Raw genomic sequence first — 25,324 nt, forward strand, 5'->3', positions numbered from 1 at the left:
TATTGTTTCAGTTACCCGGTTTTTATGTTCTGTTCCTAAATGTTTAAAAATTGACTTTTTATTTTGCTTTTTTTTAGGTTCGACATGGTGCGGGTACTGGACTGAGAGAGATACTTAAAGCTCATGGTAAAAGTGGTGGTAAAATGGGAGATAGCTCTTTAGAAGAGGTAAGTTTCCAGTCATGTAGACTTAACACATTACTTAAATGAAGTTTAGAAAACAGACTTCTTAAAATACTTAAGTTTTGCAGGAGGTGGGTGATCTGGGGGAATATAAACCATGAGATTTGTCTGCTCAAAATAAGCTGGATGAAATCACTGTATGCACTGATGCAATGTTTACATTCTGTTTACGTTCATACATTCATGTTTTACATTCATCCTGTGCAAAAACCAGTACTACTGTATAAGCAGCCGTTAATATGTAGACTGTATGTAAAGTTATTAAACACTAGCTTCTGTACCAGAAAATACTATTTTTCAGGTCATGGTAAGGGTGCGCCGAAACAGAATCGGCAAGTTGATCATGTAACTCTAGTGAAGTATCTCAGACCATCTAATTCTATTCACTTAAATAGTAAGGGGACTCTATTGATCTGCTCACTTTGTTATTATGAGAAAAAGTATTTAAATAGTCTATTTAAAAGGAAAACGCTTTTTAAAAATATCCTGGCAGTAATAGCTTGTTTAGTAAGAGTGAATCTCATCCAGATTCATACTGACTTCCCTGCTGTAAAAGCAGCTGGGAGAGCTTGTGGTTTAGAGAGTATTGAAGAATAAGGATATACATTTATCAAATGTAAATCAAGCTACTTCAGCATTCTTTGTATATAGGGAAAGCAAAAGCTGCTGTCTCTCCTTGCTTCCATGTGGAGTAGTATTTGTTCCATGGAGATCACAGGGTCTCTAATTAACAGAGGCCAGAGCTTCAAGACAAGCTTGGTCTAAATTGCTTTGTTAAATCTGGAAGAGACATGGCTGAAGAGCGAGTTCCTTTCACTGGGTCTCCCACAGTGAAGTACTGCTTCAGCAGTAGTTGACTTGTAAATATTCTTCAAGCAGATACTAATTGATTTGCCTAGGACATGTTGACATTAGTCAGTATAGACTATATGAATGACCTTTCCTTTGTGTGTTGTGTAGGGATAAAATTATCTATCTACCTTTACAAGGTACTCTCTAGCCTTTTGATAAAGGTACTATGTGTTTTTTAAAAAAATAAATTATGATGTTTTTAATAAGCCAGGTGAGCTGAATTAGTGCTGACTATTTTGCCTTGACTGTCTGTGCCAGATGACTATATTCAGTCAATTTAAACATATGTTATCATATCTTTTATATACATTTTAGCTAAAGCAAGCATATCAGAAATCCTTTATGAATAAATAGTCAAGGTGTTCAATTTTTCTGTTTTTACAGATGATTCAGCAGCATCAGGAGTGGCTAGAAGACTTGGTTATTAGACTTCTTTGTGTGTTTGCATTAGACAGATTTGGAGACTTTGTTTCAGATGAAGTAAGTTGTCTCAGTGAACAGGTACATCAGCAGGCTTCTGCAGTAGATGATATTGCAGCAGATCAGCTCTGCTTTGTACAGTGCTACTGCATGTACCTGTTGTAACTGCTCGCAGATGCTTATTACAAAGTAGCTGATGCATAAATTTCACCTTGTTTGTATAGCAGTTTTGGTTATCTGACTCATATTGGTGTCTTTCCAAGTCAAATTTCACACAGAAATATCTTTTATCATTTACTTTATCCTAGGTGGTAGCACCAGTACGTGAGACTTGTGCTCAGACATTGGGAGTAGTATTGAAACATATGAATGAGTCCGGAGTTCATAAAACTGTGGATGTTCTCCTGAAGCTGCTTACACAGGAACAGTGGGAAGTGAGACACGGTGGTCTCCTAGGAATAAAGTATGCTTTGGCAGTACGTCAGGTAATAACCGTCGTGCCAAATTGCAGAGAGCTTTGGAACAAAAAGCTCTGCTCAAAGTTGAGGATGTGGCTGAACAGTAGATAGGTAGGAGAAAGCAAGCTTGTTTGCACTGCAGCCTCATGTGGGTTGTAAGATGTGTGACTGCATTTTTATATCCAGGCTGCAGAAATCTGCAAGTATATACAGCAAAGTTGTACTGTTGTAACTTGATAAGTTACTTGCACAAAACTTTATAAATAGAGGCTATGCTTTCCTGGTTTTGATGATACTTCCGCGTGCGAGGTTAACAGAGCTGAGCGCTGCAAGAGGTTTAATCTGTTCATGGTGGTATTCTGCAAACACCGAGCTTTGTTTACACCAAAACTGAGCTGAGCTACAGTTCATTCAAATTTGTAACCTAGGTTTTACTTCATGAATGGTAACTTACAATATTTAGATTATAGTCTTGGACCTGTAGCTTCTGTTTTATATAACAAACAGGTTTATTCATACACTCAGAGTGCATCTTAGTTGTTTGGGGCATTATATACTTTTTAAGTTTAAAAATGCTTTTGATCTTTTTGGCAGGACATGATCAACACTTTATTGCCTAAAGTGTTGCCTGCAATAATTGAAGGTCTTCAAGATCTGGATGATGATGTCCGAGCTGTTGCTGCAGCATCTTTAGTACCAGTAGTGGAAAGCCTGGTTCAACTTCAGTCTCAGAAGGTGATCAACTGATGGAAAAGTTCACTTTTGCTCTGAGCGAAGAAAGAATGCTTGGAGGCAACACTTGGATTTTTTTTTTTTAATTATTATTATTTTTATTTTTTTTTTAATGAGAACGTCTTCTGCTTACTTATGTAGGTGCCTTTTATTCTTAATACCTTGTGGGATGCACTTCTGGAATTGGATGACTTGACAGCCTCCACAAACAGTATCATGATCCTTCTTTCTTCCCTTCTGACTTATCCTCAGGTCCGCAAATGCAGGTAACTTTTTAATTAGTATTGCTTCAGTATTGCAGGTTTGACTGTCCAGTTATTTTCAAATTGGAATCATCAAAGTTGCTTTCAAATCATGTGCCAAGGATATGCTTGATTTAAATCAGTATTTTAATTTTACTCTTGCTTTTCCTTAAAGTGAAGGTCAGGATAGTGCTTCTATTTTCATTACATTAGTAAAAGGCAACAAAATAATGAAAAGGTATGAGACATTCTTTATATGTGACTTCCCCACCCTCCTCCATTCATCTTGGGTATTTTAATACAGAATGTCAGCTCCACTCATATGGTGGTCCTGCCCGCAACTTGTTTGTCTGCTCCTCGTTGACAAACTCCAAACAAGAGAGCAAACTATGTACATTAAAACACGTGTGTGTACCTGTAGAAGTTTACTATTGGAACAGTTCTAAAGAAAGCTACAAACTTGAAAATTCACATCACTATTACAACCAGTAATGCTGTGACTGGTTGAAGACAATGCCTAGTTCCTCTCTGTTTGGGGCTCTGTCAAATTAAAGGAATTGCATGTTGGTATGTTAACGTTTTTCATAACACACATGGTAAACTCAAGGTAGGTGCTTTACACATCTTACCTTTCTCATCCTATACGATTGTCACTGCTGAAGCTGGTTTTTCCCGAAATCCAAAATTAAGAATGAAGTTTTGTCACTAATGCTATCTTTAATTCAGCATGTACTACTTGCATCAGTTGATGTGTGTTGTGGTTCATGTGCAAAAGAACCAGGCTTGGTTTTAATTATTTCTAAACTCATGAATGCCTAATAATAAATTCAAAACAAAACCAAAAAACCCCTTTTTTCTAAATAGTTGAATAAAGCCCAAAGCATAATCTGGGAAACAACACGGTAAAAATACATGCTGGAATCAACTAGTTCTTTATACCAGTAAGAAAAAACAGTATTTTCCTGAAAAAAGATACTGACTCAAACTATTTTAAATGTTTAAGCTGTAGTAACTTGATCCTTCGCTTAAAATCACGAAGCATATGCAGTAATACTTTTCTTTTTTAGACAGCTTTTAACTGAGGATAAACAAAATTAACTTGGCTGTGTGTGTTTGTTTTCTTTTCCCTGTCACTGTCTCTACATTTCCCCTTTGTGTACTAGTATTCAGCAATCACTCACAGTTTTGGTCCCACGTGTGTGGCCGTTCTTGCATCATACTATATCTTCTGTGCGAAAAGCAGCACTGGAAACACTATTCACACTGCTGTCTACCCAAGACCAGGTAAGAATTAGAATTATCAGTGTTTTACTATGATACATATTGGAATTTGCTTGCTCATATGATATCCTTGTTTCAGAACTCTTCAACATGGCTGACTCCAATTCTGCAAGACATGTTGAGGCACATATTTCAATTTTGTATCTTAGAAAGCAACCAAGAAATTCTGGATCTTATTCATAAGGTATCAGCATGACTTATGACCTAGATATATAGTGTTTATGTATCCTGCTCTTTCATATCCTCTGCGCTTTTGTGCAGGTAAAGAATAGTGTGTTCGTGTTAATTATTTTGTAGTTAGCCTATTTGATGCTGTGCTATAGAGTGAAGGAGAATAGGATGGTTCCTACAGTCTTATCAGCACATACATGATCTTACGTAGACCACATACAAATGTGTCATGACTTCCACTATGGTTCTTTCCAAAGGTATGGCTGGAACTGTTAAACAAGGCGTCTGTACAGTACGTGGTTGCAGCTGCTTGTCCATGGATGGGAGCCTGGCTCTGCTTAATGATGCAGCCACCTCATTTGCCCATTGACTTAAACATGTTGCTAGAAGTAAAAACCAGATCAAAAGTAAGTGAAATGTGACCTCACTAACTGTTCTGGGAAAGTAGGAAATTGATTAGCTGTATGTAAAGACATGTTCTAAAGGTGTTAGAGTGGAGTGGTGGGGCCTTTCTACAACTCTAAATGTAACCTAGCTTACAAACCTCAAGTGTTTAGAGCAAAATAGTTCTTGTCAGGTTATCCATGAGAATGCAAAGTTTTGTCATGTAGCATGCTCCCTGTGAATACTTTATAAAGTCTTTATTTACATGGTTCCATAACCATCATGGTTCCAAAACCATCTGTTTGCAGGACTGAGTTAAGTCTAAAAGCATTGCATTATTTCTGAAAACACGCTGAAAGAGGTTTCCTTTTTCCTCGGTGCGGACTCAGTTTATCGGCTATATGTTGAGTATTAGTTTTAATATTGTAGTGAAGGAACCATATCATATGTTTAATGGGACTGTAGAATACTATTAGTGGAGAGGTGATTTGCAATGATTAACTACTTCAAGGAGTCTGTTATCCAAGAAATGTTCCAGCTTAGTCCAACTTTGGCAGGGTATGATGGTTATTGGAAATGTTACGGAATACGAATTCCTCTTTTCTATTACAAACACACTTACTTTCAATCTCTCCCAACTTTATTCCATAGGAGAAGGCAGGTGCTAAACTGCGTCAAGGTCAAACCCAGAATAAGGAAGTGATTCAGGAATACATTGCTGGGGCAGACAGCATTGCAGAAGATCCAGCAACCAGGGATTATGTTGTCATGCGAGCTCGGATGATGGCAGCAAAGTCAGTTTACTGGAAATCTGCAAAAATATTTAAAAGCAATTTATCTTTTTCATTATATAGTTTTTTTTGCCAAAACCTAATTATGTAGGCTTTTTTGGCATCTTCATTTTGAATCATTAATTGCAGAGTAATTGTAACATTGAAGTGACTGTTCTTTCTCCTTTTGTCAGGTTGCTGGGAGCACTTTGCTGCTGTATTTGTGACCCAGGTGTAAATACCGTTACTCAAGAAATAAAGCCAGCTGAATCATTAGCTCAGCTACTGCTCTTCCACTTGAATTCTAAATCTGCCTTGCAGAGGATTAGTGTTGCATTAGTAATCTGTGAGTGGGCAGCCTTGCAAAAGGTAGGATGTTTCTGTGGCAAAAATAAATTTTACTTACTATCTTAATCCACAGCTTGTCGTCTGCTACTTAGCTTGAAATAAAATTTCAGTCGATACGTTAAAATGGTATTTATACATCTAAATACTAAAATCTTGATTGTTAGAGAATGAAGGAATACATTACTCAGGAGCTAAAAGCCAACTGTCAGAACTATGAATCAGTAAATATGTTCACATTTCTTCTACAAATAAGTTTAATCTCAAGATGCATGTTATCTAAGGTCAATGCTTCCTTTTAACATGACTGCCTTCCCTGTATTCACTATCGCTTCTGTTCTAGTGGCAGACCGAAAGGGTTTTTTATAATCGTTAATATTCTGGATTACAAATGTTAATGGTCCCTCTGGAAACTGGATTTTTGTAGCTAATTGTGCTGTTTAGTTCCCAAAGCTGAACAAAAGAAATTGTGATTACTGAGAAATACAAATTATGTCTTTTCCTGTTATAGGAGTGTAGAACTGTGGCCATTTGTGTGCAACCTCGTTTACTTGGGGTCCTTTCTGAACATCTCTATTACGATGAAATTGCTGTTCCTTTTACACGAATGCAGAATGAATGTAAACAACTCATCTCATTGTTAGCTGATGCACACATTGACATTGGAAACAGAGTAAACTGCAGTGTATTTACAATAGATCAAGCTAATGAGCTGGTAAGTAGAGGCATGCCTGCCCTTCCTTCAAATCTATTCTTGTCTTGAAATACATCTTCAGTGTAATTATTACACAGACAGTAACTTTCAGACATAATGTGACTTTACATATCCTTTGACATGAGATATATAATAGATACTTACCACTTCACTTGCAGTGTTTACAGACTATGCCAAAAATGGTGTAGAATGCAAGGTAGATACTTAACAGGAGAAAAAATTGACAGTGTTCTGATTCCAATTGTAGATTCACTATTGAAATCTACACAGAAGATGACAAAGCCAGCTGGAACTCCTTCAACACCACTGTCAAAAGACTAGTAAATAAACTGTGTAAATCCTAGAACTTCTCCCCCTGACCCTCCAAGCATGTGTTTTAAAGTGATTTTTTTTTTTTCTGGCTGTTCAATTGTTTTGTCGTTTTTAATCTGAAAACATCAGAGTTAGATGTGATAATAAAAGGTAGCTCTTGACATTAAAAGCTCTGTAAGCAAAAATAGAGCCGATAATATTGGGGCAACAAATGAAAAGGCTTTTCTTCCAACCCTAAACTGGCTTCTTAAGGAGAGAGAAAGATGAGCATGGACAGATGAGGTAGGATGTAAATGAAGAGCTTGTGGATTTGAGAGCCTGCAAAATATAAAAGGGGACTGGGGTGGGAGGGGTGTGTAGATTTAGGGGGATGAAGGAATGGTGATGGATGTGGTGCAGCTTGGGGCGGGGGGGAAGAGGGGGATTAGTATCCTGGATGTGTTTGTATATGCAACTGGGATGCTGAGCATAAGAGTCAGAATAAGAGAAGGTTTAAGTTTTGTACGATAATGGCCATGATGACTGTAGCGTGACGGATCTTGAAATTCTCAGATGGTGCTATTTATGTAGTAATATGCAGTAGCTTAACTTGGAAATCTCAACATATCTTTAAAGTTATAGATAACTATGTATATGGGCTGAGGGAATTTTGGCAGGCAGTCTGATGATGGCTACCATCTAAAATGAATAAATTCCCAAGGTAAAGCCAGACAGAATCGTGTGAGCTCATAGTCTGTGAAGTACAGGAGTTTTCATACACCTCAACTGTTTACTCGAGTCTAGTAATAGGGCTGCTTGACTAATGTGTGTTTTTTTTCAAAACATATCCATTCTGGATTAGAAGATTCTTTCCATAACTATTTGCCATTTTCTGTGGCTGTCTTCTGCACCCTTTTCAACTCTTCATGTTTTCTTGAAATACAGACACTCAATCTACACTGCATTGTAGTATGGGTCTTCATGCATTAGATGTAGAAACCCTGTGCTTCTCCTGGCTATTCCTATTTTTTGCATCCTTTGGTCATTCCAGTCATCAAAGTCGTGTGGAGTAGAACTTGAGGTATCTATAGAATGAAGCAGTCCAAGTCTGATAGTTGAAAGACCTGACCTGAACATTTAAAAGTAAAAGGCAAAAACCAACAAAAAAAGCCCCTCAGACTAACCCTCTCAACAGCTGTCATCTTTCCTGTACTTAGGAGCCTAACTATCCTATCAGTAGAATAAGTTCAGCATTTCCATGCTTCCATGTTGCTTTTAATTTGTTGCCTGTGAAAGATTTAAGCAACAGGAGTCAGCCAGTTGTGAGTGGAGGCAGATATGGCAAGTCCTGCAACTACTGTGTTGTGCTGATGTTTTCCTTAGATTTTTATCCCAGTCTCTTTCCTCAAAAGAAAACCAGCTTAGAAACAACTTCTTCATGCACAGGAGCTTGCACATCCTTTCTGGCCTGCTGTATTCATAGCATATTCTCCTTTGCTTATCTGTCATGTGCTTACGTATTGCCAGAATATCTAGATATATCTGGTGGATATAGGACAATCTAAATTTGGAGGCATATATAAACTCCTCTTTTAGTAAACTCCTCTTTTAGCTTTGGGAATCTGGACTTGAAATGTTCATAATATGCCTGATTTTCCCCTTGAGCTGCAGTTCAAGATTCCAGAAACTACATTTTGGAGCATTTCCTGCTGTTTGCTGGAAAAATGGAGATGATAATACCTGGTGAAGTGACTCGTGTTCTGCTGTGAAAACCATGGTTTTCAGAGGATATCCCATTGTACAGTAAATAGATTTGTAACTCTTTCTTCCTTTTTATTAGGTTACTTCTGTTTTCAATGAAGTGACATCATCCTTTACTTTGAATCCTAAAATTCTACAACAGTTGGACAGTAAACGACAACAAGTCCAAATAACTGTTACAGAAACAAATCAAGAGTGGCAAGTGTTGCATCTACGAGTCCATACATTTGCTGCATGTGCAGTTGTGAACTTGCAGCAACTTCCAGAAAAACTAAATCCTGTTATAAAACCTTTAATGGAAGCTATCAAAAAAGAGGAGAATACACTTGTACAAAACTATGTGGCTTCATGTATAGCAAAGTTACTTCAGCAGTGTACAACAAGGTCTCCTTGTCCCAACTCAAAGATTATAAAAAATCTCTGCAACTCTCTCTGCGTGGATCCGCATCTCACACCACTAGCAGCATCTCCTGCACAGCCTCAGAGTAGCCATGAAAACTCAAAAGGTATGATATCTAGGACTGCCAGGATTCTTAAAATATGGCTGCTTTTCTCTGAACTGTTAAAATGAGTATTTGAGTGAGTCTTGTTTCCAGTGTTTCTAAAACGCCAGCAGCTGAGTCTTCATTTATTAGTAATTATTTCATTTAGGTATCTTAAACTACACACTGCGTGCAACTAGTGATTGTGTATAGTTTTCAGAAACTTTATGTATAAAAGACCTTTGTTCTGTTTTTCAGATATGTGCTGTTGTTCAGTTGTTATCCGCTTATGATCACATTTCATTTACATGTGTTATGAAGCTTTTTAATTGAAATTGAATCGGTATGGAAATTAGAGTAGCCTGTTAGAAAAAAGTCTGACTTCTGTTATGTTCCATAGGCTAATAGTAAGATAACAAAAGATGAGGACAGTGTTTGAAATGAACAAATAATGCATGCTATGGTCATGGATTTTCTTTAAATGACTGTCCCTTGCTAAAAACGTGTGGATTGAATGAACAACACAAATTAAGACTTTAATACTAGATTGATTCTAACCTGCTTTAAGGTTTGACCATTATACATTTTACTTTTTTATAATGAATGTGTCATCCTTCGTATCAGAGTAGAATAATGCTGTATCTGACTGAAAATTAAGCTGATTAGCATAAACAGAAACATCAACAAATCCAAATATACTGATGGCATCTGTTATTGTATCATGATAGAAGTTTTGAACTGTTTGTAAAGGACACAGAACATAAGTTTCTTTAAACTTTAGAACATAATGTGTTGGTTTATTAAAAAAAAAACAAACACTTGTGCAAACTTCTTATATTTGATTGAAGTTTTATTACCTGTATGTATTGCTGAATAAGAATTTATGTGGAAGTTTGCACACTTAGATTTTCTTGCCAGGTCTGTAATGTGTTCTTAACAGAGTAACTCTATGCTGTACTTAAATTTTTCCATCCTTGAGGATCATGACATTTATGGTGTTTGTTTTATTTTTTTTTTTTTTTTAAAGCACGCTGAGATCTGCAGATGACTTGTAGGTAGCTATCACTTCCACCTACGTTTTAAACTGCAGCTTAAACTGTTGTCAGCTATTCTCTCTTTTCCTTTAGGGCCCAACTCTGATAAAGATGGGATGCATCATACAGTTACTAAGCACAGGGGAATAATTACCCTGTACAGACATCAGAAAGCTGCTTTTGCCATCACAAGTCGGCGAGGTCCTACTCCAAAAGCTCCGAAAGCCCCAATTGCAGATCTCCCCACCGGCAGTAGTGGAAGCATTCCTACAGAACTTGATGAGGTACATTTCAAAAAATTTATGTTTGCAACTTGCACATTCTTCCTTACTCCCTTCCAGTAGTTTGAATTCACTGGAGTTGATAGCATTATAATAGGCATGTCCAGGATCTTTTCATGAGAGAACTGAGTGGACATAAAATACTGTGATGCAAGCAGCATATATTAGTTGATGATGACAATGATTTAAATCTTCAGTGTGTCATTAAGGAAATGAATACTCCTGAAATAGTCCACGTTTAGTACAGGGTATGAATATCTCAATATAAATCCATGGAAATGGATTTCCACACACTATGCTGTGACTGCGTCCTGTTACCCATGCTAGTGTTGGTCATATTGATGCACAGTGGAAGCTCTGAAGCATTAAAAACAGTATTTGAAATACGCCTGGCTGTAGGATGTACGTGTGACTTCCACACTTGATATGCTAAATTTTTTTCTTACTGTTCTATTCATATAAAACTTCACCGTGTTTTAATAAGATCCTAAGTCAGGACTGTGATTCCTAAACAGTGTTGTGGATTTCTTTCTTAATTGTTATAAGTGATTTTTATCAATTCCACTTTCTGAAGAGGGTGGGAGCAAGAGAAAGGGCTTAATAACAAATGAAGTGTTGCTTTTTGGGAAGTTTTGCTAGCATGCTACTGTTCTTGGTGTCCCCTATATTGGCAATATCTGAGGTTCTGGAACTGGAACCAGTTGGAAAACCTCTTGCTGAAACGGGCCTGTGTCAGCAAAAGCTGTATCCCTGAATTTATAGGATTTAAATAATCTGCTATAAAAGATTTTCATTTTTTACCTGTATAAAAAATAACTAACTTACAAAGAAAAAAATCGACCAGCAATTGTGTTGTAGGTAGCTATAAACACAATCAGAATTGAATGCCTATGTAACAATGGGAGACTCCTTGAAAATAATTGTTATTCTTAAATGTATTTGTCCTCATTACTTTGTTAAATTGTTTAATTCTAGGCTCAGAAACCTTATGTTGTACAGAGAAGAGGAGCTGAATTTGCCTTATCTACTATAGCTAAACACTTTGGTGCTGAAATGGCAACGGGATTGCCACATCTCTGGGATGCTATGGTTGGTTCATTAAGGAACAACATTCACATAAATAATTTTGGTAATTACACTTCTGATTTAAGCTGGGGGGGGGGGGGGGACTGGTAGGCTGGGTGCAGTATGTCAGTCTTGAACTGAACACCTTTTCTGTTTTTAACAGACCGAAAGTCCTTACTGGAAAAAGGAGATGCTCCTGCCCAGGAGCTAGTAAATTCTTTACAGGTTTTTGAAACAACAGCAGCTTCAATGGATACTCAGCTCCATCCTCTGGTAATTATATTCCAAAGCAGCTTTTGTGTGAAGCAATTAAGCCTGTTCATTGCCACTGTTTTAAATCTTTTTGTGAGGCTTCTTTTTAGATGTTTTTCTAATTTTGCTCAAATGGTTTCTATTGCACTTGCTAGCTTGCCTGTTCTTCAAGTCCTGTATCCTAGTCTTGATAAGCTGAAGACATAGCCTTCTGTCTTCAGCAGTTGAGCTGTTACGCTTCAAAGCTGTTTTTTCCCTGTGTCCTGTAGGATGTTAAATTCTGTATTTGTTTATTCAGGTTGTAGAATAAACCACAAAAGCAAACATCTACCTACAATTTAGACTTCGCCTATCCTTTTCTGGATGAGATGCCCAAACAAGATTGTGTCCAAAGTTTGAGTTATGATAATATTTATGCTATTGTGTTACATTCAAATCAGCATCTCAACTCTGCTTTATTCTAATGGCAAGTTTTCTAAACCTGGAGAACAGACAGCCTCCCTGTGCAAGGAATGCAAAAGTAACTTTTAAAATTATTTCTTTTTACCCACCACTCAATGTAAAAGACTTATCTTCTATGCAGTAGTGGGCTCTGAACTGACTATTTCTACTCAGGAGATAGATCGTGGAGTTAGGATAGTTCTGTGAAAGTATCAGCTGAATGTAAAATACTGGTTAAGAAAAACAATAGGAAGTTAAGAAACAGAACAAGAAAGTCACTCTTATGCCTGGATCTGATTACAATTTTTAGTACTAGGCTATCTGCAGTACTATATTTCAGAATAAATATAGTAGCACTGGAAGAGGCATAGAGAAGGGCAAGAGGATGATAAAAATATATGAAAAGGCTCCCAGGCAAGGAGTAAGTAGGCCAGAACTCTGGAAAGGATATGATGGGAAGGGATGAGCATAAGGAATGGCTGTAGAATTCTGAGCAGATGGAGAAAATTCATAGGGAACATACGGAATTGTTTCTTATCTATTTTAATAAAATACTGAAGGGATTTTGAGTGAATTTAGCATATGACGTGGAAAGATTTTTTTTTTAAAGATACACGTATCAGATATATATACATATATATATGGTGTGTAGTTAATGTGTAAATTGATTTTGGGGGTGCTACTACTGTATACAGGTTTCAAAAAAAAAAAAAAAAATCACAGAAAGTCAAAGAGGGTGGAATTGCTTCATCAAAGCTAATACTTAGAGACTTCCATGCTAGGAAAAACCTGACCATCCATTTAAGGTATCTGACATAAGAACGTCTTTGTGCTGATGAAAAAAAGACGTGTGTACACACATACCCCCTTGGCAAGATGTGAATTTCCTTCTGGGTGTCTGTCTTGTGACAGAGAGTTAATAAGACTCCCATAGTGGGTAATATGTCTGCCTAAAGACAAATGGGATGAGTCTAGGACAAATTTGCTAGCTTGGAGGAATTCTTTAATCTATGTATCTGTATTTAAGCAAAATTCTTTTTTTTTTTTTTTTTTTTTATAAAAAGTTCTGAGTACTTAGTACTGTATATTTTCCAGTGTGAAACACTTCCTTAATTATCAAGGGCTTCTTTAATTTGCATTTTGACTAAAACCCTAAATATTTTCTTACTCTGAATTTTAACTGTATTGGGGAGTAATACTTGTTCAAAGTTCAATTGTCTTTTTCTTCTTGAAACAATTTTTCCTTTCTAAACAATTAGATCTTGTTAAGGAGCCATTTCAAGCATTCTTTTGGAGGCAACAGTGACTTAAAAAGACTGTTTTACTTCAAAACAATTCAGTAATTTGTTTATAATTCATATTGACCTCTTTTTTTTTTTCTTTTTTCTCCCCACCCACTTCTTCTATTCAGTTAATACAGCATTTGCCTCATCTTTATATGTGCCTTCAACATCCCAGCACTGCAGTGAGACACATGGCTGCTCGTTGTGTAGGTGTTATGAGCAAAATAGCTACCATGGAAACAATGAATATCTTCCTAGAGAAAGTTCTACCGTGGCTGGGAGCAATAGATGACAACACCAAACAAGAAGGTGCAATTGAAGCACTTGCATGTATCCTTGCTTGAGTATTCAGAAATGCAGAAACCTCTTTGCAGTTGCATAATTTGGGGGAACAAAAACTGTTGCCTGAAAAAAATGGGAGGAGGAATGAAACAAAATGTTAAGCTATTTTCCTCCTGTAGACAAGAAACAGAAGAAACTTTAATTTCCATTGCCTTTATTTTACCTATCAAGTGAACTTTTGGTGGAGGTAATTCAGTTTCTCAAATCATGGAATTCACTGGGCTAAATGTAACTGGGTAGATCAGAACTCCACCCCCCCCACCCCCCCCCAGCTTTGTTAGTAGAAATCTTGTTCATCTGAATGTAATGTATTAATAACTCTTACCTACCAAGTGTGAAATCTACCAGGTATATACTGATGCCAGTCATTCCTGAACAGGTAAAAACTATTTCCTTAATAACTGATCCAGGTGTAATGGAGCAGCTGGATGTTGGTATTGTTCCATACATCGTTCTCCTAGTGGTTCCAGTTCTGGGTAGAATGAGCGATCAGACAGACAGTGTACGTTTTATGGCTACTCAGTGCTTTGCAACGTTAATTAGACTAATGCCTCTTGAGGTAAGCTCAAGTTTAAGTGTACTAAGTATGTGAACTGCCCTGTATCCACTTTTTCACCAGCCACAAAGTCTAAGCTTCTGGCTTATTAAATGCTGAATAAGTAACTGTTTTTATAGATGTTGAGTCCGTATCAGATAATTGAAGATGTGTCCTTTATAATGTAAAATGAGTGAAACTGGACCCTCTGTTAGTAATTTCCTAAATGAATGTTAAAGTAAAATTTCTCTTTATAAGAAAGTAATTTCAACTGCATACTGAAGTTAGCGTACATTCATTAATTTTGCATGTAATGCTGCTTTTGTTAGTTTTGGCTCAAAAGTCTTGGGAGTTACAGGTGTGTTCTCCCTAGGTATGTGTGGTGTTGTGTAAGTGGTCAAGAGAAATGCATAAAAAAGCAATAATGATTTAAAAAGAAAAAATAAAATAGCAATAATAGAAATAGTGTGGCGATAAGTACAGTTCCTTATTCCTAGCTTTTAAAATAAAAAAGCCCCGCCCTATAGCTTTGGGCAAAATCTTACATGTATTATGATCCAGTAGTGTTTATTCGGTACAGAGTTGCTTCAGTTTTTCACTCCTGCAACTTGCGTACCTCAGACGCTTTCTAATATTGCACTTCAAAGACTACAAGGCTTCTAAGTAACTTATTTTCACCACCAGATGGTAATAGAAGACAGTTCAGAATTCGTTTGCATGTTTCTAATGGAAAAAAAAAGTCAGTTTAATGGGTTTAGTATCTTTTATTATCTCAATTTTTAATTTAGCATAATAGAACCTTAGAATCTGATAACTAGCAATCTGCCTTAAATGGAGCACTTTCTGTATGATTACACTGAAATGTTGACAAAGTTGAAAGTGAGCAAAGTAGAAATGAATTTTTCTGGCATGCTGCTGTTCGTTCCAATGCCATTTGCACCCGTGACCTTCATATGCATCTAAATACAATCCTATGGAATACATGTAGCTTAGATTTTTTTTTTTTTAAAAGCTATTTTAATAGAATTTAGTGAGCAACTCTTAGAAATGTAGAATAGTTGTGTTATTAATTGCATACATATGCATGTTGAGTTCATGTTTCTTTTCTATAGTTACTCAAGAACTCCCTTAAGAATTCCCTTTCCAGTTAAGGAAATTCAGTATCGCATATTGAACTATATTAAATGTGCAAACTTAAGACATATGCAAACTCAGAGTGAAGTAGATTAATAATGAGAGAAAACACCGGTATTGTTGTGGGACAGTCTTTTGAATGCTAGCAATTTTAAATGTTAGGCCAAACAAGGAATTTAAATTGATAACTGTAGAGAGGTTGGAGTCATCTCAGTGGAAAGAGTAAGAGGGTATATTGATATGGACTAGGGAAACATGTTTTATGGGGAAGTACTTTATTAAGGAATCCTTAACTTTCCACTCTTTCAATTTCATGTCCCTGAAGCATGACTTATAGTGCTGTAACAAAACGAAGAGTCTATCTAGTCTTTTGTGTTTATTGCTGGCATTTTTGTATACAGCCTAAAATGCAAGACCTGAATTCAGCTGCTGGACAAGTAAAAGTGACAGAGGTCTGAATAAGCTTGGAGTTTCTAATCTGTATTTTTGTGTTGGCTTCTAATTGTGAGGAATTGGAAACAATAGCAATAAATGAGTTGGAAGGACTTTAGCTATGCTCAATTTCCTGTATCTTTTATTCTCAATTTCATTATTCATTCAACCATAAAAATGAAAATATGACTGAAAGAAGGATTGTAAAATAAATGGTTCAACTTAATCTATGCTGTTTTATTGATAAGCAGTCATGCTGCAAGTTGACAATATACTTGAACCAGATTAACTGGCATGGTATTCACGCTTCAGACATGTTCTTTTTAAAAGGGAGGGTAGGAAGAGCAGTTGAACAAGTAGGCTGTGGTCTATGTGTATGTATGTACTTAAATACCTTATTGGAACACTTCTAACATCCGAAATCTGCGTTAGTTTCCCCCCTTCTTTATTAACCACATACATGGTGGAATTATTTGATAGTTTTTCTTCTTGGCCAGGAGCCCTCCCTAAGTGGTTAGTAACTTGGGTTTTGAAGTAAAGCTAACTCAAGATGGAGGTGGCCCAGAAAACTGGGATGACAGATGTGATGATGGAAAATACCAGTGCCTGTTTTGCTACTGTGTATTATTAGCAAGCAGGAATGTCTGAGCATATTTGGTCCCCAGATGTAGCTTCTCTGGGCTTCTGGCCTGGTGTGGTAAGTACCTAGGAAGCCATGGTCTGCCGCTACAAACCTGGAGGGGTTTAGGTTTTTCTTTTTCCCAATAGTTTTCAACTGCTTGAATTCAACCTATGGATTTCAGTATCACTTTAGATCTAATTCTACTAACATCTGTAGGAGAAAAATCCATCTAACTTTGGATGGTAGATTGTGGCTAAGGAGAAATGGGCAGCAAAGAATTCTTTAGCCAGCCAGATAAACTCTCTGGTTAGAGGTAGGATAGCTCAGTCTTCGTAAAATCTTACAAGCATGACCAGGATTTCCCCTCCTCTGTGTGATTGTAGCAAGGTTTTCAGTGTGTCCTTTGGGGTGGAATTTCTTTTGCACCCTTCAACCCTGGATGAGTTGATCTGCAAGGAATCAAACAAGTATAGCACTGAGTTTAGATTTATACAATTGAGAAGACCGCAGATCTTTGCGATCTGTTTGTTTAAAATGGCTAAGCTAATATGATGTTTTATTTCTTATTGTCTGTGTGAGAATTGAGTACTGTAGCCCTTATGTTACTGCTTTAAAAATGTTACCCTAGGCTGGTATACCAGATCCACCAAACATGTCTGAAGAATTAATCCGAATGAAAGCTAAAGAACGTCACTTTCTGGAACAATTATTGGATGGAAAAAAACTGGAAAACTATAAAATTCCAGTACCAATCAAAGCAGAGCTCAGAAAATACCAGCAGGTAACAGCTTATACTTTTATTTTAAAAGAGCAGTAAGTTCCAGTCTGATAAGATTTTATGGAAGGGTAAGAATTGTTCAGGTGCTGGGTTTTGGGGGGTTTTTGTTTTTAGGTGTGCAGTGTGTATCTTGGAGTCTTGGGTAAGGAAGAACAAATTAAGTAATGCATGCCATTTATACTGTTTTTTCTTTTAATGATTCTTCCCCCCCGCCCTCTGGATTCTGTCATTTTTCTCAGGGAATGGCCAATGGGCTGTGCCTTGCGTAGGCTGACTGGTAGCTCCCCACTGCAAAGCCAGGCCTCGTTTTACTGTTTGGCTGCTTATGTTTCTCCCTCTATTCCCTTCTGCTTTGAGTGAATGGGCTGTAGCGGATGCATTTATGGTGGGGAAACAAGCTCATACTTTGGCAGTGATGGATGACAGAACATACAGATGTTTGAACTGAAGCTTAACTAGCCAAAAGCCAGTTTTTACTTCTGAGGCACTCTTTTTACTTTCTGATTTCAGGATGGAGTGAACTGGCTGGCATTTCTCAATAAATACAAACTTCATGGAATTCTTTGTGATGACATGGGCTTAGGAAAAACTTTACAATCCATTTGCATTCTTGCAGGTGATCATTGCCTCAGGTAAGCTTAAACAAATAACACCCTACCTTAAAGACTTTATCTATGGTAATGACTCCGGACATAGTCCTGGGACTATGGTGACCTCCGGAGGTCCCTTCCAACCTCAACTATTCTGTGAAAAACAACTTTTTCAAACTTGTTTTGATATTCTTAAAGGGCTCAGGAATATGCAAGAACAAAACTGGTGGACAGTGTTCCTCTTCCGTCATTGGTGGTGTGCCCTCCTACACTCACAGGACACTGGGTGGATGAAGTGGGCAAATTTTGCTCAAAAGAATATCTTAATCCTTTGCACTATACAGGACCTCCTACTGAGAGAGCAAGGTAAGGCACTTTGCATTTATGACTTGGGTAGAGTAAAATACCACACACAGAATTTTGCAATTCACTTTGCTACTGAAGCGTAGTTTGTGGGCATGGTAAAACTTGTGATGGTACCTTTAAAGGCTGAAATAATAACATACGCAAGGAACACTTCAGTTACGATCTCCTCTTTTTTTTTTTTGTCTTAAGATTACAACACCAGGTGAAAAGACACAATCTCATAGTGGCTTCATATGACGTTGTGAGAAATGACATTGACTTCTTCAGGTAAGAAATGGTTTGTTTCTGAAGTTTTTAATAGCTTAGACTTCTAAATGCTACTTAATTCTGTTCTTCTTTTCTAGAAATATTAAGTTTAATTACTGCATTCTTGATGAAGGCCATGTAATAAAAAATGGAAAAACAAAGCTGTCAAAAGCAGTAAAACAGCTGACTGCCAATTATAGGATAATTCTTTCTGGGACACCAATCCAGGTAACTGCTTTTCTTTTTTCCTAAGGAATTGGGTGAGTAGTAGAAAACAAGCAAAAAAGATCTACTTTGCAGTCCATTTTATTGTGCTTTTTATCAGAGTTGTGTTGTTCAAAGTATAAACTGTAAAACAAACCAAACCAAACAAACAAAAAAAAAAGCCTTCCATTGCTAAATGCTTGAAACTACATCTTTTTCCTTTCCTAGTATGCCCATGTAGAGGGGAATGGGTGCAGGACCTGTGGTACTAATGGGGCTCAAAAGTTTGCAACAAGACTTTCTCTACCGCTTGTTCTTTAAGTTGCAGGCAGGGAAGGGGAGAGAGCATTTCCTTATGCCTCTAGTGAAATTGGCAAGAAACTCGACCCCGAGAACTCCAGTTTTTGGGCTCTGTCCAAAATGACTTGTCTGTGGGTTTTGTTGTCCAGAAGAACTCAGGGTGTGGCTCAAGACAGCAGACACAGTAGAAAGTCCATTCATACGTTAAAGCACACGTACAGGTCTGCCTGTAACTTAGGTTGATGAAAGAGCCACCAAGTTCCAGGAGCTCAAAAGTATGTTGAAGTGTTCTGTTTGTAGTGTTTCATAGGCACTGTTAAATACATATGGAAATGTTTCTTACAACTTGTGAAAGTCCATTACTTTTGAAAATAATTTAACAAATGTTTCTTTCATGTTCAGAATAACGTCTTGGAGTTGTGGTCATTGTTTGACTTCCTCATGCCGGGATTTTTGGGTACTGAACGGCAATTTGCAGCTCGTTACGGGAAACCAATACTGGCAAGTAGGGATGCCCGAAGCTCCAGTCGAGAACAAGAGGCTGGTAAGGATCAAACGCTTGCATCTTGGTTTTCTCGTTTTTCTTCCTGCTAATGAGAACTGCTAATAAAAAGAGAAAGTGCGGTCAGCTCCAACATAAGGGGGGGAGGGCTGAATGTTATGAATTTCCCCCCTCCCCCCCCCCCCCCCCCCCCCAAACACTGCTTCTGTGGCCTTCCCCAGGGGTTCTTGCAATGGAAGCACTGCACCGCCAAGTTCTGCCATTCCTGCTAAGGAGAATGAAAGAGGATGTACTGCAAGATCTTCCACCCAAAATTATTCAAGATTATTACTGTATTCTCAGTCCTCTACAGGTAAGCTTAAAAAGTGGCTTCGTTTTTTTAGCACAGTTAAGACCACAAAGGAACCACTTCTGTATTCCTGGGTCAATCTGATGTCAGCTCTGACATTCTCTGGAACCACAGGACTAAAAACTTTTTCTAGTACCTGTTTAAAAACTAATTTCAGTCCAGTTGCAATAGAGCATTTCTTAGCTTAATTTCTGGCATCGTTCTACAAGAACATCTAGGCATCTGCAGATTTCTGTAAAGAATAGTTTCCAAGCTGAAAGAAAATAAATTGCAAGAGATTCCACTGTTAATGTTGATCTTGTGCTACATATAAAATAGCTTTCTTGATTTATGATAATTCAGAACTTTTAACTCGGAACTAAATTCTAGAAGTGACTGTTCGTCTTCTGTCGGGGAGAACATACTCATTCTCTTGTCTTGGGCCTGGTCTACAGGTTCAGCTTTATGAAGATTTTGCCAAGTCTCGTGCCAAATGTGACATTGATGAAACAGTTTCTTCAATTTCACTAAATGAAGAAACTGAAAAACCAAAGCTTAAAGCTACAGGTCATGTATTTCAGGTACAGATTTCTTCAGTAATTTTTACTACCTAGTTAATTTGTTTCTGGTAACTGTATTTCTGGATTTAATAAAAAATAAAAATCAAGATAGTTAACTTACACATTTGTGGCCATATTATCCAAGTAAAATATTTAGATTTTGGATCAGATTGCCTGGAATGTGATGTATAGCTATTATGCTTAAATTTTATGGTTTTGTGTCTTAAGTCATATAAAACTGTCTTAAATTTTTTAATGTGTTCTGCTTAACTGGTGTTGAGCTATTTTGTGGATCTTGGATACTACTCTCAATTAAAAACGGATTACCAAAAGTGCAAAACCTCAAAAGGAGGAAACTAATTTTGATCTCTTGAGTTGTTACACTACAAAATTAAGATTCTAAAACATGAACAAAAAAAGTTTCCTTAAGGCTAGATCCGAATTTATGAAAGTTCACGGTCGTAGTTGCAGATTAAGTCTTGGGTACTTGGAAACAATAATTTGCAAAGGCTCTACACAGTTCCCAAACCCATCTACTATATCCCACACACATGAAGGCGTGGGAAAGGGTAGTCTGTGCACTGTTCCTGCAAGAGGAACCAAGATCGCTATGCTCCTAACAGTTATTGGACACAGTTTGAAATACAGGTTTTCTTAATATAAATGTGCAACTTTATTTTAATGAAAATATAACCTAAAGTCCAAATTATGGAATGTGGCTGAGTGGCCCCTATACTTATCAATTTTGTTTATCCTTTTTCTGTAACTACATTGTTATTAACCATTTCTTTGAACTTAATTTCCTAAATAATTAAAGGCATTGCAATACTTACGGAAGCTATGCAACCATCCAGCATTAGTGTTAACAACCCAACATCCAGAATATAAAAGAATTACAGAGCAACTTGCAGCTCATAATTCATCCCTTCGAGACATCCAACACGCACCTAAGCTGTCTGCTTTAAAACAAGTAAGTAGACTTGCATGTTGTGCCTTAAATTTCCTAAATGTGTCTCTACTGATGTTACAATTTAGAAGGTTTTGTTTAAGACTTCATCAATATGAAAACCGATCTTAGAACACAAGTAGCAAATGAAATAGAGTGCAAGAGTTTTTTTTAGGAATATGCCCTGTTTTTCCTGTTAATTTGACAGGGAGGGGGAAGCACAAGCTTGCTTGAAGGTGATGATGTTTACATAATTTTTGCTGCTGTGTCAGAAACCTTACTTTAATTCTGTTTCTTCCTCCTGTCCCTCTTTGTGGATTTTCTACAGAAAACCTTTTCTCCTAATTATTATATAGGAGACTATTAGCTTGATAAAGTTAAATTGCATTACATAACTAAATTCTATTTTAACGAAAACAAAAAGAAGAAAATGACTACTCTGTTGACTCTTAAATTTTTCATAGTTTGACAATGAAGCCAAACTTTGCATTATGTCATTTAAGCAACTGTCATATACAGACCTCCTTCTGTAGTTTATTGTTTCTCTTATTTCTACTTTTGATAGTCCATCAATGTCAATATTTACATGAGATCTACTGTCATTTTGATGGTACACTTTAATGCTCTTTTACTTTAAGCTGCTGCTAGACTGCGGTTTGGGGAATGGTGGATCTTCAGAAAGCGGTACAGAAGCTGTTGTGGCCCAACACAGAGTCCTTATCTTCTGTCAACTTAAAAGCATGCTGGATATAGTGGAGCATGACCTTCTCAGACCTCAGTTACCTTCAGTTACTTATTTACGACTAGACGGCAGCATACCTGCTGGTCAGAGGCATTCCATTGTTTCGCGGTAAGCATATCCCTTCATAACGAGTATGAGGCCAACTGTAATGAACTATATTATTTATATGGTACAAAATTGTTCTTTTGTCTGCCTCAAAGCAGTTGAGGTTCATAAATTCATTATTTAAATGAAATTTATCATGCTTAACTTTTTTTTTTGTATGCAGGTTTAATAATGACCCATCTATAGATGTTCTTTTGCTCACCACTCATGTTGGTGGATTGGGACTTAACTTAACAGGGGCTGACACAGTAGTATTTGTGGAACATGACTGGAACCCAATGAGAGACCTGCAAGCCATGGATCGGGCACATCGCATTGGGCAGGTGAAAAGCTCTTAATTTCCCTTAAGTTTTTTTTTTTCCCTTGCTGAACTCCCGTTTCTTCACGTTTGGATAAGGTTGGAGCATATAATAAAAGTGACGTCTGGGGGTCTCCACTGAGCTCATACTGCTTTCTTGCAAATATGCCAGATGTTGAAGTGTGTACTTTCTTATCCTATCCCCAACTTGGTATGCCTTCTCTTCTGTACTTCCTGAGCTGCTGAGGAGAGGCCAGGGAAGAATCGCCCTTCAGTGGAGGAAGAGATGCAACTGAGACAAGGAACTGAAGGGAAGCTCCACAGGGTTGTCCTTCTCTGATGCCTGGATAGGGAAAGTCTCACTGCTGTTAGTCTCCCTCTACAACTGTAAAAAGCAATGAATTCTTAACTGCCTGTGTACAGATGCAATTACAGGTGCAATTACAGGTGCCTCTACTTCAGAGGCTGGCATAGTCTCATTCTTTTCATCTAACATCAGACTTACTGAGTCCAATTACTGAAGGATAACTCTAAGCCAAACTGCTTCCAGACTGTCCATGATGAATACTACAAGGTTATGCTTTCTTGAATACCTAAGATGATATTTCTTAGCTAAGTGTGTTTTTTTTTTTCCTTTCAGAAACGTGTTGTTAATGTATATCGCCTGATAACCAGGGGTACTCTGGAGGAGAAGATCATGGGTCTTCAAAAGTTCAAAATGAATATTGCAAATACAGTGATCAGCCAAGAAAACGCAAGCCTACAGAGCATGGGAACAGAGCAGCTTCTTGATCTGTTCACTCTTGACAAGGTAAAGAACCATTTTTACAAATACCTACCAAAAATAGAGTAAGCTCAGGGAAAAGCTTTGCTTTGAAATATTAAATTTAATCAGACGAACACTTAAAGTCAGAATGATGAATAGTAGACAGCTCTGTGAAAAACAGGAGGAAGTGATATTTCCCCAAAAGAATCATCAGACTCAAAGAATTTAGTATATTCCTGAAAACATTATTCTGCATATGAATTGATTATTTATTTTCTCTTGTGAAGGATGGAAAAACTGAAAAAGCAGATACCTCTACCTCTTCTGGGAAAGCATCAATGAAATCAGTACTCGAAAACCTTGGAGAACTATGGGATCAAGAACAGTATGACACTGAATACAGTCTTGAAAACTTTATGCATTCATTAAAGTAACCATCATATATTCGTAATGCAACTGCTGCTAGTTCACGTATTTTTCTGCTGATATTCAGCAAACTTCAAAGCATATATAGTGAACCTTTAGCGTAATGTGTAAATAGACTTATTGAAAGAAGAATCTTCAAAAGACTGGCACTGAGTAGTGTCACCTGTTTCACTGGGGAGTTATTCTGTCTTAAACGTTTGCACTGTATAAAAACTTTAAATGTAAACATTGTGAGGTGGTTTGAATTTTACTTGTTCTGAATGGCTGCAAATTCTTACTTGGTAGAAGAATAAAACAAGGCAAGTTTTTACATATGTTAACAAGTGTTACTTCTGTTTGAAGTTAAGTCCACCATTATTTCTTCCTGTATCTATAATAGTTTTGTACAGTTGTTTCAGTGAGTACTTCAGGTTGTTCAGTGTACATTTTTCTTTTAAACACAACTTGCTTTTATGGTGTATTAAAAAACAATTTTCAACTTAAACTTTCATTCAGATCATTTCAGGACTTGTATCACCAGAGGCAAAGCCTAGAAGCCTTGAAAGTATTGAATAATTAAATGGCACTAGGTATGTGCACCCACCTTTGTATATGGAGTATAAATATATTATGCTCTTCAGTCTTTTGACACCATCTTGTGAGAACAGCTGACTTGAACTTTTTAATGTAATGAGCTATATTAAATACAGGTAATGGCCTATTTGAGGCCATGTTTGCATCCTATTAGCAGGGGTGTACTTTTTTAATTTATCTATAAGGCTAGAATATAGCCACTTTGAGAGATGCATGTATTCAGTATGTTTCAATCCTATATATTTTTTGTAACTAAAAGAAGAAATTAAATATACAGACAGACATTTTCCAGAAGTAGATTTTACACTGTCTAGGATTCTAAAATCCATGCTAAAGTGACTGTTTACTAAGCTGATGCATGATTTAAAGCTTCTTAAAGGAATAGGGAGGACTTTTTTTCTTTAGGAGAATATATACATAGAATTACCTACATTCGTTTGAGGGAATTGAATAGTTGAAATTGTGTAACAAAGATAGTAAAGGACTTTAATAGCAGTGAGTGAGAGTAATATGGCTGTATGTTACACAGCTTTTTATAAAAGGGAGGCAGTAGTAAAAGTGTGTTTCTAGATGTGCATATGTACCAGTATATGCACTTTTTATAAATATTAAATTATAGATAACTTACAGCAGTTGTCTGAATACATAGAATATATGTATAAACATAAAACCTAAGGTTTGTAGCTTGCTGTGTGCTTAAGCATCAGAGCTTAAAAACCACCAGAGACCTCAACTATGTAAAATAAGATTGTTTTAAAACAATATATATAAATCAAGACTGTTCTGCAGCATTGGAGATGAATTAATGTCACATTTCAGTAGTTATGAACTGCCATATTGTAACTAAATTAGCATTCCATGAAAATAAACAAAACTGGGAATATATAACTTGTATGTTGTGTATGTCCATGTTTAGGATTTTTTCCGTAGAGAAGACTTTTTCTACTGTAGCTGACTAGGTGAAAAAACTAATGCTTTTGGAAATTACAGCTGGATTACTAGTCTTACATTAGTTAATTTCTGCCTTCATACATAGGATATTTCTGTTGTGCTTTCAACTGATGATCGGGGCGGGGGGGGGTATGAC

At 36.9% G+C, this 25,324-nt stretch overlaps 1 protein-coding gene across 2 annotated transcripts in view; it reads left to right on the forward strand.

Annotated features, from left to right (window-relative positions):
* BTAF1 (B-TFIID TATA-box binding protein associated factor 1) overlaps positions 1–25,110 on the forward strand; it is a 47,384-nt gene extending 22,274 nt beyond the window's left edge. For both annotated transcript variants that reach the window (XM_082310929.1, XM_082310928.1), the window contains exons 9-38: positions 78–167; positions 1,419–1,514; positions 1,763–1,939; positions 2,507–2,647; positions 2,786–2,910; positions 4,050–4,170; positions 4,247–4,351; positions 4,596–4,745; positions 5,374–5,516; positions 5,687–5,861; positions 6,349–6,552; positions 8,684–9,110; positions 10,214–10,404; positions 11,377–11,530; positions 11,630–11,739; positions 13,571–13,772; positions 14,195–14,343; positions 17,136–17,288; positions 17,796–17,917; positions 18,074–18,241; positions 18,431–18,508; positions 18,586–18,715; positions 19,394–19,535; positions 19,715–19,845; positions 20,277–20,402; positions 21,199–21,351; positions 21,966–22,177; positions 22,338–22,497; positions 23,113–23,283; positions 23,526–25,110. In XM_082310929.1, the coding sequence (XP_082167055.1) occupies positions 78–167; positions 1,419–1,514; positions 1,763–1,939; positions 2,507–2,647; positions 2,786–2,910; positions 4,050–4,170; positions 4,247–4,351; positions 4,596–4,745; positions 5,374–5,516; positions 5,687–5,861; positions 6,349–6,552; positions 8,684–9,110; positions 10,214–10,404; positions 11,377–11,530; positions 11,630–11,739; positions 13,571–13,772; positions 14,195–14,343; positions 17,136–17,288; positions 17,796–17,917; positions 18,074–18,241; positions 18,431–18,508; positions 18,586–18,715; positions 19,394–19,535; positions 19,715–19,845; positions 20,277–20,402; positions 21,199–21,351; positions 21,966–22,177; positions 22,338–22,497; positions 23,113–23,283; positions 23,526–23,672 (4,653 nt within the window). In that variant the 3' untranslated portion in view covers positions 23,673–25,110. The remainder of the gene's footprint in view (positions 1–77; positions 168–1,418; positions 1,515–1,762; positions 1,940–2,506; positions 2,648–2,785; positions 2,911–4,049; positions 4,171–4,246; positions 4,352–4,595; positions 4,746–5,373; positions 5,517–5,686; positions 5,862–6,348; positions 6,553–8,683; positions 9,111–10,213; positions 10,405–11,376; positions 11,531–11,629; positions 11,740–13,570; positions 13,773–14,194; positions 14,344–17,135; positions 17,289–17,795; positions 17,918–18,073; positions 18,242–18,430; positions 18,509–18,585; positions 18,716–19,393; positions 19,536–19,714; positions 19,846–20,276; positions 20,403–21,198; positions 21,352–21,965; positions 22,178–22,337; positions 22,498–23,112; positions 23,284–23,525) is intronic.
* Positions 25,111–25,324: the final 214 nt, after the last annotated feature.

The sequence above is a fragment of the Platalea leucorodia genome (assembly GCF_965183815.1).
Source record: "Platalea leucorodia genome assembly, chromosome: 4".
In the NCBI taxonomy this organism is placed as follows: domain Eukaryota; kingdom Metazoa; phylum Chordata; class Aves; order Pelecaniformes; family Threskiornithidae; genus Platalea; species Platalea leucorodia.